This window comes from Abrus precatorius, unplaced genomic scaffold (assembly GCF_003935025.1).
Source record: "Abrus precatorius isolate BTA unplaced genomic scaffold, Abrus_2018 Scaffold7, whole genome shotgun sequence".
Lineage (NCBI taxonomy): Eukaryota > Viridiplantae > Streptophyta > Magnoliopsida > Fabales > Fabaceae > Abrus > Abrus precatorius.
Window position 1 is genome coordinate 34,233,413 of NW_020874417.1, and position 18,509 is coordinate 34,251,921.

The 18,509-nt window shown below is 32.3% G+C and overlaps 4 protein-coding genes across 7 annotated transcripts; 3 read left to right on the top strand and 1 right to left on the bottom strand.

Moving 5' to 3' along the window:
• The first annotated feature begins 3,061 nt into the window (after positions 1 to 3,061).
• Positions 3,062 to 5,867, top strand: LOC113872467 (ribosomal RNA small subunit methyltransferase E). 3 transcript variants are annotated; one of them, XM_027510044.1, is made up of 8 exons: positions 3,062 to 3,281; positions 3,630 to 3,677; positions 4,074 to 4,209; positions 4,325 to 4,371; positions 4,468 to 4,576; positions 4,743 to 4,804; positions 5,134 to 5,248; positions 5,509 to 5,867. In XM_027510044.1, exons 1-8 carry the CDS (start codon positions 3,126 to 3,128, stop codon positions 5,658 to 5,660), a joined length of 825 nt encoding a protein of 274 aa, XP_027365845.1. In that variant the 5' UTR covers positions 3,062 to 3,125; the 3' UTR covers positions 5,661 to 5,867. The 3 variants fall into 3 exon arrangements, with proteins under 3 accessions (XP_027365845.1, XP_027365844.1, XP_027365846.1); XM_027510043.1 differs by having other exon boundaries at positions 3,630 to 3,703; positions 4,067 to 4,209; positions 5,509 to 5,808; XM_027510045.1 differs by lacking the exon at positions 5,509 to 5,867 and having other exon boundaries at positions 3,630 to 3,703; positions 4,067 to 4,209; positions 4,325 to 4,429; positions 4,517 to 4,576; positions 5,134 to 5,475.
• Positions 5,868 to 8,747: 2,880 nt separating this feature from the next.
• LOC113872466 (magnesium transporter MRS2-3-like) lies at positions 8,748 to 11,817 on the top strand. Of its 2 annotated transcripts, none has more exons than XM_027510041.1 (6): positions 8,748 to 9,110; positions 9,765 to 9,884; positions 9,993 to 10,121; positions 10,483 to 10,637; positions 10,720 to 10,972; positions 11,539 to 11,817. In XM_027510041.1, exons 1-6 carry the CDS (start codon positions 8,781 to 8,783, stop codon positions 11,815 to 11,817), a joined length of 1,266 nt encoding a protein of 421 aa, XP_027365842.1. In that variant the 5' UTR covers positions 8,748 to 8,780. The 2 variants fall into 2 exon arrangements, with proteins under 2 accessions (XP_027365842.1, XP_027365843.1); XM_027510042.1 differs by having other exon boundaries at positions 9,783 to 9,884.
• Positions 11,818 to 12,321: 504 nt separating this feature from the next.
• On the top strand, positions 12,322 to 13,997 carry LOC113872469. The gene is made up of 3 exons (XM_027510048.1): positions 12,322 to 12,642; positions 12,779 to 12,825; positions 13,061 to 13,997. The coding sequence occupies exons 1-3, from the start codon at positions 12,423 to 12,425 to the stop codon at positions 13,190 to 13,192; spliced, it is 399 nt and encodes a 132-aa protein (XP_027365849.1). The 5' UTR covers positions 12,322 to 12,422; the 3' UTR covers positions 13,193 to 13,997.
• A 2,470-nt stretch (positions 13,998 to 16,467) lies between these two features.
• On the bottom strand, positions 16,468 to 18,100 carry LOC113872468. Its single transcript, XM_027510047.1, has 4 exons — positions 17,256 to 18,100; positions 17,093 to 17,176; positions 16,926 to 17,002; positions 16,468 to 16,796 (listed from the first exon to the last, which is right to left on the bottom strand). Exons 1-4 carry the CDS (start codon positions 17,679 to 17,681, stop codon positions 16,748 to 16,750), a joined length of 636 nt encoding a protein of 211 aa, XP_027365848.1. The 5' UTR covers positions 17,682 to 18,100; the 3' UTR covers positions 16,468 to 16,747.
• Positions 18,101 to 18,509: the final 409 nt, after the last annotated feature.

Below are 18,509 nucleotides of genomic sequence, written 5' to 3' on the forward strand. Positions count from 1 at the left end.
AACTTGTCTGAGACAAAAGATATGCTGCCACCCAAATATTCTTAATATAAGTGTTCTAAATTGATGTTCAAATAAAATTATTTCTTTCTTTTTACTTTCTCTTTTTGTTTACTAATTTATTTCTACCTCATATACTCAAAAAATGAAGTGCAATGCAAACATTGTTCTTTTGCATCTAAAATGTCCTGTTTTCGGAACATGGGTAAAGAATCGCACTCTTATAAATTCACCCCGTACGTTGAGAATGGTAAATAAACTTAACCAATTTAATTAAACAATACCAAACCATAAGTTTGGTTTAGTTGGCTCACTGTTTTGTTTAGTTAGCACTGTAAAAATATTTGAAATATTTGGATCATGGTTCAAGGTTCGACAACCATTTAAACCAAGCTAGGCCATATAAATTTATTTCAAATGTAATTAATTACCTATGTTACGGCTACAAATTTGAGTTATGAGGTACCATTTGTCTTAGCAATGTTTTTTTTTAAGACTTGTTTAGAATTATATAATATGGATTAGCTACCAAGATTGTATTATGTATTAATCGTCATCGATTACTATTTATTCGTGTGTCTTGTGATAAATGATAATGTTTATTATCATTGAAACAATATAATTGCCTTAACAAATATAATCAGAATAAATTGAGAAAATCAATGAATTGTGGTTTAAGACCAAACTAAATCATGGTTGAGACCATGGTTTGGTCATTTCCACGAGTTTTCCTCTTGGGTTGTTTACTATAAATATGAACAAGAAGACATTCTTTCCTTTCGGTTCAAAATCTACCAGTAGAAAATTCGTTCGTGGGTTTTGGTGCCTGAAGCTTCATCTGGACAAGAAATTATACGTACAGAAGTCTCAATTCAATATCAATTAACTGTGTCTAGAAAAAGATTTTCAAAATTTCCTTTTTTATTAATCATATGTTAAATATTTTATTGAGAAGATCCAAAAACATTTCTTTTTTTTCATTTGTCTAGAAGCTTACATGACTTTTCCTTCCTCAAGTAAAGAGGAAATTCTCAAAATTCAAACCTTTGGCTCCCAATATAAAAGCTCCATCTTTCTCACCATTCTAGATCGCTGATGCATGTGATCTTATCAAGTGCTAGTAGCTATGCTCCATCTATTTTCAGCTTTTAATCTCAACCTCAATCCAATATATCCAATTTCACTCAACCTATTGTCAATTTTATAAGAAAAAAAATATATATTAAAGTTTGAAAAGTCTTTCCTGACCAAAAACATGCAACAAAGTGATAGTGGTACCCCCACTCCCTCAAAGAAGAAAAAAGAAAAGAAAAAGCAACCATTTCACACCTTACATCCCTTAACCATGAGAAGTCAACCCAAAATATATAAAACAACTTTACCATGAGAGGGTGTTAAGCTAGATGTATTGGTTTTATTATTTGAACATAAAAAAATTTGAGATTTCATGTATTATATAAAATTATTTTATTCCTTCCTCCCTCAATGAAATTAAAAATCACGCCTATCATTCTTAGGTAACATATATATATATATAAAAATAAGAGTTACAAGAGCGTTAAGTTAGAAGTACTACTTTCATTATTTGAATATTAAAAAATTAACATTTGTTGTCATATTTCGATGTTTTGAAAATATTTTCTCAAAAATATTATGCTGTACAAAACTGCCAAGTGCATTAGAATCAGTCATACCAAGCCACTGTGTTCGAGAATGGTCTAACATGGATGACTTTAATTATATCATGTTTCAAATAACATCTAGCAGTGGAGATTGCGGCTGTAGGCCCACAATACATGATTACTCAAAACCAAGAGGCAAGAATGTTACTACTATTATATGTCCATTTGTTGAGCTTTCTTTGTAGTGCTTCCAACTTTGGCTGCAGAGTTTTACATCCATAATTGTGTACAATTACTCGTGTTTCAAGTTATTTGTCAAAGTTTTTGTTTCAACAAAGGTTCATATGCGTATGAAATTGTTAAGAACAGCAACTTTTAGCTTTTGTTTTATTTACACAATTTAATTACTGTGTGGATTCATTATGGCCTGGTTAGTGCATTGTTGGCCAACAAGCATGATTTTGACATGCTATTGATGGCTGACTCTGAATCACTATGATCGAATTAAAGGAATATATATAGAGAGGGTGGATTAGTCGTATTGGAAATTTACATTTACAACCTACCAATAGAAGCTTCTTTGTGGATTTATATTTCCATTACATCTAGGCCCCTCTATGCCGTACGCTATTTGCTGCTCGATTTTAAAATAATAATAATTATTCCAATTACTACTAGCTTTGACTTAGAAACCTGGGATTACTTGTGCCAATTATCTCCATAAATTTAATGTTTACCTGAAAAGGGAGTCAAAGCCTAGAAAAATGAAGATAGCAGCGTCATGATAAACAAATATTGACTTATTTAAGAAACTAACCTTCAAATTTTATATTTAAAATGTTTGTATATCAAATTATTTTAAGCATTCCTCTACTGCACACTTATAAATTTATGCATCAAATTTCAATAAAGAAAATATCTATTTTTTTCTTTTTACATCCTAATTTCGTTTCCTATAAAATCTTATAAACTTTCTAAAGGCTTTAACATTTTTTTAAAATATTTGTATCTTAAATTTTTCATAAACCCTCAAATATTTAAATGAAAAACATAAGAATTTTAGGTTAAAGAAAATTGACAGAGGATCAAATTTGTTTAATTTGAAAATAAGAAGCTAATTAAATCAAAAAATTATCAATTAAAATGAAACATAGTTTAAATTGAAAAATAATAAAGTTATAGTTAATTCTTTTTTAACGTACTTTTTTTTAATAATCCGTTGAGATTTCCCTTTTTGTTTTGGGTTTATTCATTAATTAATCAGAAAAAAGCCCACTAAGCCTAATGCCCAAACACAACGGTGATGCCTAAACGCCATAGGGTTTAACACTGATTTGTAGACGAGAATTTATACATGGGCCTAAGCCATGGGCCATGATGGGGTTTTTTCCCGCTATAAATGAATAAACCTTCTTTCTCTCCCTGCAAATGCAACGCAACCGTTTCAAATGAAGACAGGAATTATCACAAACTGAAATTGACTTGGGGGTGTAAAGACAAAGAGAAATGTTGCAAACCCTAGGAGCTTCAAGCCCTCGCTTTGTGAATCGATCGTGGCTCCGAAGCCTCAACCTCCGTGCATTCTCTTTCTCCTCCGATTATGGGGACCAGTCACGTGGTGGCCTTCCCCGATTTTATTCCGAGACTCTTCCTCCTTTCAAGGCATTCTCTTCCACTCTCTCTCTCTTCGCTTCATTTTCAACTGTTTCATGATACCGGAATCATCTCCTAAGAACAATATTGAGCAATATGAATTCGACTAATGGATATGGCTTCAATTAGAAATGAATTCAGTTCATAACGTCCCGTTACAGACAGCACGTAGCTTCATGGAATAGGGATTAAGGGAATTTCTTAGTTTGTTTCTTGTAAAGTCAGCATTTTAACGGCTTGCTGAGATTTTATTTAATTATTTTACTTCTGAAAAACTATTGCAGTTAATGTGCTATTTGGTTTGGTTGAAGATAGTTATTTGAAAAATATATATTTTTTATACCCGGAATAATGCAGGGTAATGTTATACGCGTAAAAGGTGATGAATTCTGGCATATGACAAAGGTATTGAGGTTGAGCACCAATGATAGGTAATTTTGTTGATCATTGCTTGTGATTCAGAGATGAAACTTTATTTTTGACAATTTGTAGTGTCCTTGAAAGCCAAATTGAATAATCTTTTATTTGTTTAAAATTCTTTATGTTGATTACAAAAAAGTGTAAAGGCATCAGGGAATCACAGTAGAATTGAATGTAGAACATCTTGTGCTACAAATGTTTAGCCAGGGTTGTTTCTTCAAGCACAATTTTCTTTGTTAATTTCAATGAAAATTGAGAAAGAGATAGTCCTTTCACATCTTTTGTAGCCCGTGTTTTGGTATTTCTGTCTAGCACTACACTTATACTCTGATCTGAAGAAGATTTTGTCGATGATCCTAATCATGCTGTTCAAGGGTACAGCTATTCAATGGGAAAGGAGGTCTGGTAGAAGGATGCATACAAAACATCGACCGCACTGGACTTGATTTTGTTGCGTTGAATGATTTGATATCAATACCTCCACAAAATACACAATTACACGTTTTTGCTGGTTTTGGTAGGTTTTTGTAGTCTAACAGTAAAGTACAACTACTTATTAACCGTTGCATGTTTTGAAGAACACTTAAGTTTTCCTACCCAATTTTTAACTTGTTTGAACCATACCTGTCTAGGTACTCTGAAGGGTGGTCGTGCTGACTGGCTCCTAGAGAAGTGCACAGTATGTTTCAATAGCGTATTGAGATTTTATCTGGTTAGACGTACAGCTTCTATGCATTGTGGTTGTTTTTCTTTTATTCATGTTTAAATGTGATAGGAACTTGGAGCCAATAGTGTAACTCCTCTACTGACTGAACGTTCTCCAGCAATCTCAGAAAGTCGGGTGGACAGATTGGAACGTGTCATTTTAGCAGCATCCAAACAATGTAATTTTGTTTTTACTTGCATTTGAGGTTAAACATTTATTTAACTACTATCAAAATTTTCTTTGGGCTATTCAGACTGTAATGAATTTTAAACTTGGGTTGAAAATGAAGGTTAACCTATTTTGCTTTTGGTTAGTAAACCTTTGCATTGATGCCTCTTTTGTAGGCCAGCGACTGCATGAAATGGTTCTGAAACCTCCTGTAGAGATTGATGACCTATTACACCGGGTGAGTTCTCCATTACTTACTACCCAGCCAGAAATTTGGGCATGGATTTCTGTTGTCTCAGAAGAATTTTAACCAGTACATTGTGATAACCTTCATCTTATTAACCGCTGATATGTTTGTAATTCTAGATGTCTATACTGTTGTATATGCTTGCTTTCCTTTTTCTTTCTTGGGAATTCTTCAGAGTTAAACAAGGGATTTGATCCCAGTGTTGTTAGCAATTTAATTGACATGCATTGCTACACGATGGCATTGATGAATTTGTTATGCTGATATCATTCAACTCTTCTCTCTGTTCATAACCAGCTTGATCTATTTCTGTCCCTTAGATTTCACAATCAAAGCTATCTCTTGTTGCAACGGCGAGTGCAACTCCTGTTCTAAGTGCATTGATGACATTGGAAAAGGAAAATTGTGGCTTAATTATAATTGGACCAGAAGGCGGTTAGTATGTTTTTAGCTGTCCAATTTCCATTTCGTTACACCAAATGTCTGGAAATGAATGGGCATTACAATTGAATTGCTACGATAATGAGTTAAAGGTTAGATGTGAGGTTAAATATCCCTCTTATCAGGGTAAAATGAAAATGTGTTAACGATGTGAACGCCAAATAATTGTTATGTTTTTTGGAGGAAATAAATTATATATATTTTCTTCTTAAAGTAAAACTAACACTTGCTTATGTTGCCATGGAGTTTTCCAGACTTCACTGAGAAAGAAGTGAGTATGATGATAGAAGCTGGTGCTACAGCTGTTAGTCTTGGACCTCATCGTCTTCGGGTTGAAACTGCCTCCATAGCACTTTTAGCAACTGTCATGTTATGGTCTGACTCGCAACAAAGTTCAGTTGATTGATTCATCAGTGTAGGTAGGTCAGGCATGTTTATGTTCTAGAAACATAATATATTTTATTCTTCTTTACTTGTCTGTTAGATAAAAATTATGAATTTTGTAAACCTCAGCCTTTAAGAATGAGTTTAAGCATCTACAAATAAATTTTTTTTAGAAAAAGGTATACAATTATTGTATTGAATTATAAAATACAATAAACACTTTTTTTTTTAATAAAATTTTACTATTATTAACTGCTTATCTTCGGTACTAAGAGTTGAGATTAATAAAATCTATAAATTATTGTAACGGACATAAAGCATTGAAGGTTGTGTAGTTTTTTTGCCTTGTCTAATTGAAAGGATTCGTTGAGTCTATCAGTTGATAAATCCAGCTGTGGCGAGAGAATAATTTGAAGATTCGTCGGGTAAATATGTAATTTTCCTGCTCTATACTTGATAAGTCATGAATTTTAAAATAGAGATGCCCCTCAAAGTACGCCAGTCTTAACCTTTCATATTCATTAGATAATTCAATATAATTGCCTTTTGCTTGAGAATTTGACTGTTCTTACGTTCAAAGTATTCTTCATTTTAATTTTTTTCTTTTATTTGTCTAAAGTTGATTTTTAATTATTCATATAAATTTTTAAAGATTAATATGTAAAAGAAAAGTTGTGAATAGATTTGATTATTCATTTAAATATTTAAAAACAAGTATAAAACTATATATTAAAAACTATACCTTATTACCCATTCAAATGCTGGAAGATATAGTAAGAATAAAATTGTAAATATTTTCAACTCTAGCACAATTATCTTCAATTTTTTTTACTTAGTGAATAATAATATTATAATGATAAGGGGTTTTTTTTTTATTTAAATATTGTAATTTTAAAAATAAGTTCTTTATTTATTATTTTTTTCAAACCATTTCTTTGTCTGTTTGGGAGGAATATGACCACGTGATAAAAGTTTCGTTGATACAATGATTAAAGTATTGGATTTAAATTTTTTAAAAAATAAATTTTGCTACAACATCGACATATGTTTGTCAAAATTAGAAGTTTTGTCACGAGCTGAGCGAAATTTTTTTTATATTGAGTGTCATTACTGGAGTGAGTTTATTTTATGAAAATTAAACAGTTCATAGAAAATTGACACGTGGTACGAGTTTGACAGTATGGTAACATTTATTTATCTCTTAATTAATAATACAAATATTAACTTGATTAAACAAATATCTAACGTAATTATAAATTTAAATTTATATCATTATGATGTGATAATAATTTGTAGATAAAAATATAAACTGTTACAATGAAATATATATATATATATATATATATATATATATATATATATACATGTTAAAATATTTAAATAATAAACAAGTTTTACTATATTATGTGGGCATTATGTTAAATTCGTGCTATATATTAACTATTCACAAATTGTGTATTTTCATAACAAAACTAACCTTCAGACAGTGACCTAATATTAATATAAAATTTTTTTTACTCTATTCATGGCAAAATTTCTTTCTAACTTTGCCAAACATATGGAGAAATTACAAAATAGTGATAAAGGGGAACATCCTACTTATTTTGTGTTTTTAATGTTAAAATTTATTTTTAAAAAAAATTAAAATTCAATACTTTCGTCAAACATATTAACAAAACTTTTTTCACATGACCAAATTCACTCCAAACATAAAAATAATTTGAAAAAAAAGAATTTATTTTTAAATTACAATATTTAAATAAAAAAACCTAATTAACTTGCAGCAAATTCATTATATTTTAGTTTAAAAAATCCGAGTTGATAGTACACAATATTGGCCTTAAACTAATTATTTTACAGCTTGAAACTTGATGCAATGGAATTATTTATCTGCCGTAGATAAACACAAATTAGTTGAAAATAAGCTTATGAAAACGATGTATGTGAAAATCAAAATTATACCTTGTTAGCATATGACTTCAGGAACTTTATGAAAAAAATAAATAAACATATGTTAACCAACTCATTATATATATAATTGATGCAAGTGGGTGATGTTAGTGAACATCCATCAAATCCAAAATTTAAAACTTGAAAATCTCAACCCAAAGCTAATAATAAACTATATATTCATACTCAAAATTTTATGCCCTGACGCAAAATCAACAATAAACATAAATACAAGCAAAAAGAGAAATGGGAACCCAATGCAAACTTAGATAATGAAAATTCAACATGCAAATAACTCAACATAGAAATAGGAAATAATTAATACATATTTAAGTCAATTATTTTTAAAATACTCTCGTTAAGATTTTCTTAAAAACGTTTTTAAAATTATTCTTTTTAAATAATTGAAAAAAAATGTATGGGGACATAAAGAAGTCAAGTGTATAGAGCTATACATGCAAAACCCACTTAAATTTCTTTGAAAATAGCTAGAAGTTGAACATACTAAAGCTTCCCTTAACAAAATCATATTAGGTATACTAACTACGTTGGCTTTCCTAACATGAAAATTACCAGTAATACGTTTTTTTTAATACAAACTTTTATATATTCTTTATGCCTAGCATATTTTTAAAAAATTAAAAAGTTTGCTTTATAAAATAATCACTTTTCAAAGAATATTTTAAAAATTGACCAATAAAAAAAATATAATAACATATTACCAACATTCTTCTTAACATCATTTCGTTTGTACCTATATTGAACTGAAAAATAATAACAATACCAAATATCAGAACTCTCATCCACATCAACATCATTAATACAGTGATGTATTTTATATAAATAAAAATATTTAAAGTTTAAATAATAATAAAAAATCCATATAACAGTGCAGCTAACGTTTCGCACCAACATTGATCAGTCTTCATCAATATTGATTAATTTGGGTCTAAATAGACCAATTGATGGGAGGGGTCCCGTTGGAGAGAATCAGAATCGGAAGTTACAACTGTTATTTCGTTATAAGACAGAGCGGTGAATGGAGGGAAGTGAGAGTCTTACATAAAACAAAAAATGGGTAATGAATGCATTGACAAAATATTGTAATAATGGCGTCTCCTTTGGAAGACAAAGGTAGATCTAAATTAACATTGTACGTAACAAAGAACACAACACATAACTAAAGAGAGGAATGGTGCTTCAGAAGAAGGAGAGAACGTGGGTGATGATGAACTTAGAGGGGCAGAGAAAGGTGGTGGAGGCTCCCAAACACGTGATAATGCAGCGTACGGGTGTGTCTGGTCGGGACCTGCGAATACTTGACCCTTTGCTTTCATACCCTTCCACCATTGCTGGGCGTGGAAGAGCTATCATCGTCAACTTGGAACACATAAAGGCCATCATCACTGCTCAAGACCTTCTCTTCGTCAATTCCACCGACCCTTCTGCTTTCTCTTTTCTTGATGACCTTCACTCGCAGATTCTGTGCCACCACCGTGCCACCACTCAACCACAACCTCCGGTCTTTATTTTATTTCACTATTAGTCAGAGAAAGAAAACCATAATTCATTCTTGTTAAGTGCTGAATTCACCATTTACACGTCTGAATTAATACCAATACATTCTTTTAAACATTCTGATTCATCAATTTTTAAAATAATTCAACTAGTTATCTTGTGAATTAATGATCTTACCCTTTTTATTAATTCAAGATGGATTAAGTCAAATAGTACACTCATTTAGGAAACAATCTCAAGTAGATACATTTTTTATTTTTATTTCTTTAATCAGTACATTTAAAACACTGATTTATAAGATCTTATTTATAGTTATATTTTAAAAAAAATATTATAGAATAAACCTTTATATAATAGTATAAAAATATCAAGATAATTAATTAAGTTATAAAAGTCTGTCATGCTTACAATAACTAATTTTCAATTTTAAAGCATCAATTTTTAAAATTTTAAATTTATATTCTATGTTAATTTTGTATTAATTTTTATTTATTTTATTATAATCATGTTTTATCAAATGATTTTGAAAATTTGATGTATATGGTATTTATGCTTTCTAGTATTCTTTCAAGGGCGGATATCATGACATAAGCCTTGAAAGTGTTTTCAGTAGTTCTTCTTTGATTTTTCTTTTATTTATTATCAAATAAATCTACAGGAGGCTCAAGATGGGAAGAATGAATCTGAAACAAAGCAAGATGGCATGAAGATTCTTCCATTTGAGTGTTTAGCACTGGAGGCATGCCTTGAGGCTGCTTGTGGTGCTTTAGAAAATGAGGTATATGTATGTATATATTATTCCTCCATATATGGATCGTTTAATTGCTTTTCATGACTTCATGATTTTCTATAATCTGTTTTATTTCTCTTTCCCATGGTTTTGTAGGCAAAGATATTGGAGCAGGAGACTTATCCTGCCTTAGATAAATTGACCTCACAGATTAGTACTTCCAATTTGGAATGCATTCGTCTTGTTAAGAGCCGCTTAGTTGCCTTGGCTGCTCGTGTTCGAAGGGTTAAGCAGTGTTTCCAACATCTACCACTGCCTTGCTCTTTGAAATTTTTATTAATTGTTATGATACTAAATAAAACTTAGACATTGTTCTTTAAGTATATTTATTGTTATTTTTTAATTAAAATTGAAGTTTCATTTCAGTAACCAGCACAATAAAGGTTAATCTTATGTGTTGTTATTAATTTTTAAGATGAAACTATATTTTTTTTATTGAAAAAGGGTATAAAAATACTTAGGATACAATACCTAAGTCTTATCTTATGACATTTTCAATTATGGGACATTCCTTATTTCTTCATTACTTTGCTAGTACATGTAATGTGGGACGTTACTTCTCAATTTCTTGTTGACATCTTTTTAGGTAAGGGATGAATTAGAGCACTTGCTGGATGATAATGAACATTTGGCTGAGCTGTATCTGACAGACAAGTTGGTTCAACAGCAACTTGAAAATTCTACTGCCTCATTCATGAATGACATGGAGAATGAAGTTCTTCAACCAGATATAAGTGACAGGCATGTAATTTTATATATGATGAATATGATTATGTCCGTGATTCTTAAAATAACAACTATGTGCCTACGGTTATTTTTTTAGGATTCCTCCTGAAGTATCATTGGAACGTGGTGTAGATTCTGCTAGTGATCATGAAGATCATGAAAATTCTGCTGACTACTCAAAAGACCAAATGTTTGGAGCATCTAATGGAGTTGGTAGTGAAATGCATGAAGCCCAGGCTAGCACTACCTACGGTGCTGTAACCAGACACTCTTTTGATGTGGAGGAACTTGAGATGCTCTTGGGAGCTTACTTTGTGCAAATCGGTGGCACATCGAACAAGCTATCAAGGGTATGCAATTTTCTATATTTTAATTCGTTCTTTTATACTTTTGTGACCCTTTTCTTTGCCCCCCATAAGTAGCTGAAGGATCCAAAAAAAATTCAAAATCTTCATACTTTGATCAATTAGCCTAATGGAAGCTTATCCAAAGGTTATGGAAGTTACTAAACATATATTTAATTTGGAGGAGGGTCCACAAGATAAGCAGTGGTCTCCATAAATTCCATTCCTAAGAATTATTGAAGGAAATGCTAGTCTGCTACTGAAGTCATAGTATTACACGTGTTTAGTTGAAATTAATTTTGAGACAATTATAGTTTTTGTTTTTTCAAAAAATTTAAACAAATAAACTATCTTTAAAATAAGCTACAGTAAAGATAAATAAATTGACACATCTGTAAATGATCCATGAGGCAGGGAATATGGCTAATGAATAAAGAAAAAGGCTTTGGATATATAGAAGTTTGATATAGTTTTGCTTTATATTAGTCTGTCAAATCTTTTGTGATATGATCATGTTACCTTTTGTTGTTTACCTGAAGAATGAAATTGACTTCTTTGTTATCCCATTGAAGCTGAGGGAGTACGTGGATGACACAGAGGACTACATAAACATTACCTTGGATGACAAACAGAACCGTCTCCTCCAAATGGGAGTGAAGTTGGGCACAGCAAATATACTTTTGAATGCCTTCATATGTGTGACTGGTCTATTTAGCATGAATATTCATATCGATCTATATGATACTGGGATGCCACAGTTCCTCGGGACTATTTTTGGATGCACTGTTGCTTGCATATTCTTGTATGTGGTTGCCATCATTTGGTACAAGTGCAAGCGCTTGCTGGAATAGGTGCCCACCCATCTGTGTTACAGATTGAAATGTATTTTATTTGAATGTTAATTTCCTACATGTGCTAGACATTTTTTTTAACAAATACAGTAATCATTTGTACTCAATACCCTAATTCAACTTCTTTTTACTGCATTGGTTTGTTAATAAAAATAAAAACTGGGAGATTTTAATGCAAAAAAAAAAGGGATGATAAAGAACACTTTATTTGAAAACGAATATTTTTCATGTTGATCTTACTGTATAACAAATTTTGTATCTGTATATCCTTGCAAATATTTACAATTATTAACAAAGTTTCACTTATTTTATACCTAATGAAGATAGAGATAAATACAAAATTTCTTCATGACAATCCATTCTCCCTTATTTGGTATGTAAAGGGATGCACGAAAAATAAAATAATTTATTATTATAATTTTGTAATAGATAAATAAAACCATTAAAGTTAGTTTGGGATAACTGTTAAATAAACCAATAAAAGAAACGGGTTTGGATTTCATTCTTTAACTGACCACTTTAGCCTTCATCTTCATTATCCAGTCGCTCTAACGCTTGGTTGTAGTAAAACAAGATAGAGATAAGAGACTGATGAAAACTTCCGGATGAGTTCAGTAGGACAAAGCATATTGATGGCACTAACTGTTACCGTAAACAAGTATGCTTCATCAAATTTGCAAGCAGTTCACAGAACACAAGGAAAAGCAGCAAACCCAGCCACACCCACCTTAAACACCAACGTGGGACTTGGAAGGAGAGGAATCCTCTTATCTACTGTAATTGCCACCACCCAAGTACCTGACTCTAGGACTCAGCTTCTTAAAAGTATACACATCCCTCTCTTCACTTCTTCTTTTGTCCATAGTTTTAAATTAAGTAGTTTTAACGTAGCTGTTCTACCTCTTAACAAGTTGAAGTGATCTTTCTAACTTAAAAAATATTGTAATGAAATTATTATCAGAATATCAGAAGAAATCAGAGGAAAACAAGGAGAAAAATGACAAGGAGGTAATGATATTTAAATTCCGTTCTTGTTTGTTGGTGTGCATTTATATGTGAGAAGTACAATAATGTTTTCTAATGGAACAATATGAGTCACTGAACTAAATGATATTTTACCAACCGACCGATTATTTTCAAACCTTACCCCATTCAACATGTTGTCTTTAGTGTCTACGTGAATGAACTTAGATGGGCATTATGTTTTGTGCCATATTTAATTTTTAGTCACATTGTGAACCAGAGGCTGGAGAGTTATTACAAGCGTAACTACAAGGATTACTTTGACTATATTGAAGGGACGTTAAAGGCAAAGAATGGGGAGCTTTCAGATACAGAAAAGGGTATCCTTGATTGGCTTCGAAGTAACAAGTGAAATTGGTTCTGAATTGTTGTTAGTTACTTCTCAGTCGGTGCTTCTGTAGTCTGTACACTGACGGCATTGATTTTTCGCTTCTGTACACTGCAGCTCCACCCTTAGAACTATACTTTGTATCCACATAGGCACATTGAACATTAGATTGTGATTTCCTGTATCCTTGAAATCCTCCATGTACAAACATTGCAAGTGATTGAGTTTAATTTGACATTGTTGGCATCACATTCTTCAATAGTATATTGAACTTCATCTTTCTTTCTCTTTTTTATTTTTTATTTTTTCTCTTGGGATATTTGGATATGGCGGCAGTTTCTTTCTTGCAAGATTTGTTGCTGACATTTCCCTGCATTGGCATGACTTGTTCAAAGGAAAAGAAAGTATTATTGGCAGGCTAAGGCCGGAAAGTCACCCCTCAAAATATCAAAGATCTAAGGGACAGAACCACCGAATCATTTGGTAGTGAGGTCAAACGTTACTTTTAGGTTCACCAATCACTACATGCATTCTTAGCTCATAATTGTCATCCAAAGCCACGTCTTATCATCATTCTTATTTTTTAGCTTGCAAATCTATAGTAATATTACGGTCATTGACCCCATGTGACTTTCGGTTTGGATATCCTGCCCATGACTTTGGATCAGCTTGGTAGAGCCCATCTTGTGCCTTGCGGATCAAAGTTACTAAGTGAAGTGTGTTGTAAGATTAAATTTCCTTTATCAAAGTCAAATCTCTAGCAGTTTACTTCTCTAGGTGTATCGCCCTTCGAGATTTTGCTTGTATTCAAATTATGAACTATCAAATTTCATGACCAATCTCATAGTTGTCCAATGGTACAAGTTAGTTTTCTTAATGAGAAATTCTATTCTCACATGGGGTAGATCAGAGCAGAGTCCTGTGGCCTACACGTGAAGTCCAAGATTTAACAGTAGAAATTTAGTACAAGTTCCAAATAAGAGTCTAAACTAGAAAGAAAATAAAATTTCTGTGATTTGAAGTGTGGGTTTTGACTAGATTAAAGGAAGAATTATTCTGCCTGCGAAACTTTTCAGTGCCACTCTCCCATGGGCCAAAAAGTTGTTATTAGTTGGAACTGTCTTAAGTCTCTAGTGAAATTGCATTTATCCTATACTTAGGACATTTGATTTGCTACTGTATTAGACATTAGAACAGAAATTAAACACAATGCTTCGTAGCCCTTGACATGGAATTTTGCTGTGATGTAATGTACTACTAACTCACTGCCAATTATCATGTTATAGCGTGTAGTGTGTACCACATTCAATTCATGTCGTTGGCATAGAGCTTGCAACCCGCAGAAATGCAGAAAGAGTTGTCCCGAGAAAAGGGAACATCCAAACTAAATTGGCAATGGCCACATAAATAGGAGATGAGATAATAGACAAGTTATTGGAAGCAACAATGCTCCCTCCCTACCTTCTCTCTCTATATGTGACAAGGATAGAGGGGTTTGGTTTGGGCGGTGGTTGGAAGAGCAGAAATGTTTTTCCCACACCCTTTTAGATTCTTATCCAATTAGATGGAATGCAGTTGGGCAATGACTATCATCACTTTTAAATTATTTTCTCTCTCTAGAAGTTTGTGTGTTTGATTTGTCTGTATGCTAACTTTTTCAATTATTCTAGTCCTTTTTTTCATTACCAAGACTCTCATTGCCAAACTTTAAATTATATATGACAAAACATGTGGGATGAGATTAGAATTTTGTCATCCTAAATTCTCAATGCCCATATTTTCTTTAGCTTTTTCAACCTTTCTGGACTCGTACCTTATTATAACAGGAACTGACTAGGAATAAGTAAAGGAATAAAAAAACCAAAGGCACGATTGTGGATGACATCAAGTCCTATGACAGCTTCCAAGCAGGCAGAGTTGGAGGGAACAAAACTACATAAACAAACATCATATATCATATAGTAAAAGAGGATCCTTCCAAAAGAGATCAAGTTGACAAACTAAATAAAATGGGGCATGTTCCTTGGGTCAGGAAGATCTCAGGCAGGATCTCCAGAGCTTAAAAGAGATTTAAAGAGCTACATATGAAATATTCCAACATGAAGATTGCCATTTCCTCCTCATCTTTGTACAAACTCTTCATTGCCCATCCCTCATGACACTACTTATCATATTTGTTCTTTCTGGAAGCAGAAGCATTCATTTTTAACACCCAAATGTTTGTGTGGTTTAAAGTTAATAAAATTAATTCTAAACTATTAAATATGATTGAAATATATGTTTATATTAATTTGAATTATATATTTCTTTTAACAAAACATGTGTTTTTATTAAAAAAAATAAAATTAATTTTTTAATTATAAAACAATTTAAGGCTTAAACTTGTTTATTTTATTAATCTACAACCGTGCGTACTAGTACTAGCAATGTAAATATCCTAGATAATCAAATGTAAATGAAAAGTGATCCTACCTAATCAACTTCGGATCACATAGCCTTTATCTTAATTATCTTTCAATCGAGGATGGATATATTAAGTCGGCAGCGCTTAATCTTGCTTTGCTAAAAATATTGTTAATTTATGAATAAAAACATGACAGTTTATCCGATTCGATTGTCCAGCGCATAACTTAATTTAATCCAGACGCCTTTCTTGCTTAAAAAATTATATAAAGTAAATTTATTTTTGAAAATAAAATAAAAGCATATTTACTCTTGAATTTAAATAAAGTAGAACTATTTAACGCGAAAACAAACACAGCTTTTATAGTTTAAATCAAATTAAAGCTGAATTAAAAATTTATGAACACTTTGTTCGTTCACCTTATATAACTCTTATCCCTCAAATTCATATGCTTTTGGGGGCAATATGTGTATCGCTTAGGTATTATGGAAGTTATTGCAAATAGCAAGTTATAATGAATTTTCTGGGTTTTATAAATTAGGAGCCATAGATCCCTGCTGCTGTCTACCAGACGACAGTGTTGCTTGAAACTTACATCTATGAATTTGGTTTGCGTATATATGGCTTAAAATAATTACTTAACTGGGAACCTCTGAACTCCAAAGCTGTATCTTATTAAAAGGCTAATTTTATACCGCCAACAAAAAATAATGCTACATTGTTATATTTCATTTTTAAAGCGATGGATTAGCAATTAAGTGCATGCTTCGTTGAAATTTTTTTCATATTTAATGTTTAAAACATCCTAAAAGGTTAGAAAAATTAAATAAATATTTGTAATAAAATATTCAAGCAAGCACGTACTAAATATTTATTTAGTTTGCTTTTAATTTTAAGACTTGCTAGTACTGCATATTGCTTGTATTAATTGAGTGTGGGGCTTCATGGAAAACAAGAGGTGAGCAAGGTTGTACAGAGCCTGCCTAACTGATCTAGCTTGTGATAATCATTCAATAACAAGGAAATTAAATTTCTAAAACAAAATAAAAATCTAACTTGTCTTTTCAGGTTTTTCCCACTGCATTGACAGCTACAAGAGAAAAAGAAAGGTAAAGGGTCCCTATTGATATCAATTCCTTCTGCACCATGAATCTTCACCATATGGCAGAGGCAAATTAGTAAAACTGATATGTCTTTGCGTTATCTCCGTTCCTTTCCCTCCATCTGTTAAACAAGAAAAGCAAATAAATATGATCAAATCCAAAAATTAGAATTCTGTTTTGCTGCTACAAGTCATTGCACTACTATATCTAGTAAATTTTTCTTCCAATGCAAATAACATAAGAAGCTTACTTGTCCCCTTGAAGTTCATTTTCTGATAGAGATGATTGTAGGAAACCAAAGTGTTCTTCTTGGAATGAGGATCTTCCCTGCAAGAATACAAATGATTTTATACTTGACTATATGCCTTCTACAAAGGGCAAGACAGTCAAATCAAAGAAGAGAATCAAGCCAAGTACCTCAAAATAAGTAGCAGAGAAACCTTGTGAATAATCTAGCATACTCCCTATAGAAGTTTGTGGGTTTGACCCAGTAACATTATTCTGAAAAAAATTGTCAAGAATCTTGAGTAAAAAAAACACATGGAATATCATGTAAGTTCAAACTCTTGGCATTACACACCTCAAAACTTTCTGGGGAAAAGTTGAAGACATGAGAACTAGCAGTGTCATGAAGAAAAGAAGGAAGATGTTGATCTTCATTGTGAGGATTTACTTTAACTCTCTGCCTCTTTGTACCACTCTTGGGGAGCTTTACTGCCTTCGATGCTGAATAAAAGCAACCATTGACTTCTTCGTTGAAGTAAGGCTCATCATCTGGGAAATGTGGAGGACCAGAAGAAGCATCAGAAATCATGGACAAATCCTCCTCCCTGGAGTTCTCATCTTTGACTCTTTTGTCTTTGTGTTCCTCCTCATAAAACCCCTCAGTTCCACCTATGAATCTAGTATCTCTATGTGAAGCATTCTGGTTAAGGAAAGAGTGCTCAAGGTATAGAGTCCAACCAGACTCACACCCACTACTGCATTCTGAAGCAAATGCATTCATCTTCCTTTAGCTGTCTATTTGGTATATAGGAAGAGTAGTGGTGAAAGATTGAAAAGAATGGAACAATTTATCAAACTCTTAGTTCTACACACTCTCTATTAACGGTATGGCAATGTAGTTTTGGTTTTGGTGTGCAGTGTCCACTACTTACAAAGTTGGATAGAAATAAAAAGAGTGGATAGGAGGTGGGAAAGAGCAAGAAACTGAGACTGAAATCCTAGACTAGTTTTGTCCTCATTCTCCTCTCATTGGGTTTTCTATGCGAATGAATGAGAAGTGCCAGTTGGGTGGGTTATAGTGGGTGCATGTAAGAGAGAGAGAGAGAGAGAGCCACACCCCCTTCACATGCTAGACAGCGAGGCACTGTGTACCCTCTTAACAAAACAGGCTACACGTCTATTTCCCTTCCACAGTACTGTATGGGACACCTTCAGCAATCACCACTAATATAATGCCTCTCTTTCTCCATCTACCACCACTGTTATCACCCCAATTTAGAGGTAGAAATGAAGAATACAAGTATGTGGTTAGTAAAGGGTTTTGTTTCATTATTGGGGTAAAAGTGATTCCCCAAAAAATGGATCTCATTCGGTATATCATAAACCTGATTCGTGGTTCGAATGCCAAATACGAGTATGCTATTCCATACATAGACACTACATAACATCTATATGATTCGGTATCCTAGTGCCCTTATTTTCCTTTTATGTGTCCATTACGTGTGGTCATTATAAAATGCCCTACTAAACAGAATCTTCTTCAATAGCTTCTTTTTATCAATATCTTTTAGAAAAAGGATATGTCGCATTATATGGTCAGCCAAAAGGA

Excerpts from the sequence above, each read along its gene's own strand:
- LOC113872468 (XM_027510047.1), bottom strand. The coding sequence starts at position 17,681 with ATGAATGCATTTGCTTCAGAATGCAGTAGTGGGTGTGAGTCTGGTTGG. Across the intron at positions 17,003-17,092 it reads TCTCTGCTACTTATTTTGAG|GGAAGATCCTCATTCCAAGA; the intron begins GTACTTGGCTTG and ends GTATTCTTGCAG. Across the intron at positions 16,797-16,925 it reads AATGAACTTCAAGGGGACAA|ATGGAGGGAAAGGAACGGAG; the intron begins GTAAGCTTCTTA and ends CTTGTTTAACAG.
- LOC113872469 (XM_027510048.1), top strand. The coding sequence starts at position 12,423 with ATGAGTTCAGTAGGACAAAGCATATTGATGGCACTAACTGTTACCGTA. Across the intron at positions 12,643-12,778 it reads TAGGACTCAGCTTCTTAAAA|AATATCAGAAGAAATCAGAG; the intron begins GTATACACATCC and ends AATTATTATCAG. Across the intron at positions 12,826-13,060 it reads AGGAGAAAAATGACAAGGAG|AGGCTGGAGAGTTATTACAA; the intron begins GTAATGATATTT and ends ATTGTGAACCAG.
- LOC113872466 (XM_027510041.1), top strand. The coding sequence starts at position 8,781 with ATGGTGCTTCAGAAGAAGGAGAGAACGTGGGTGATGATGAACTTAGAG. Across the intron at positions 9,111-9,764 it reads CCACTCAACCACAACCTCCG|GAGGCTCAAGATGGGAAGAA; the intron begins GTCTTTATTTTA and ends ATAAATCTACAG. Across the intron at positions 10,122-10,482 it reads TGGCTGCTCGTGTTCGAAGG|GTAAGGGATGAATTAGAGCA; the intron begins GTTAAGCAGTGT and ends ACATCTTTTTAG.
- LOC113872467 (XM_027510043.1), top strand. The coding sequence starts at position 3,126 with ATGTTGCAAACCCTAGGAGCTTCAAGCCCTCGCTTTGTGAATCGATCG. Across the intron at positions 3,704-4,066 it reads AGGTTGAGCACCAATGATAG|GGTACAGCTATTCAATGGGA; the intron begins GTAATTTTGTTG and ends ATGCTGTTCAAG. Across the intron at positions 5,249-5,508 it reads TATAATTGGACCAGAAGGCG|ACTTCACTGAGAAAGAAGTG; the intron begins GTTAGTATGTTT and ends GGAGTTTTCCAG.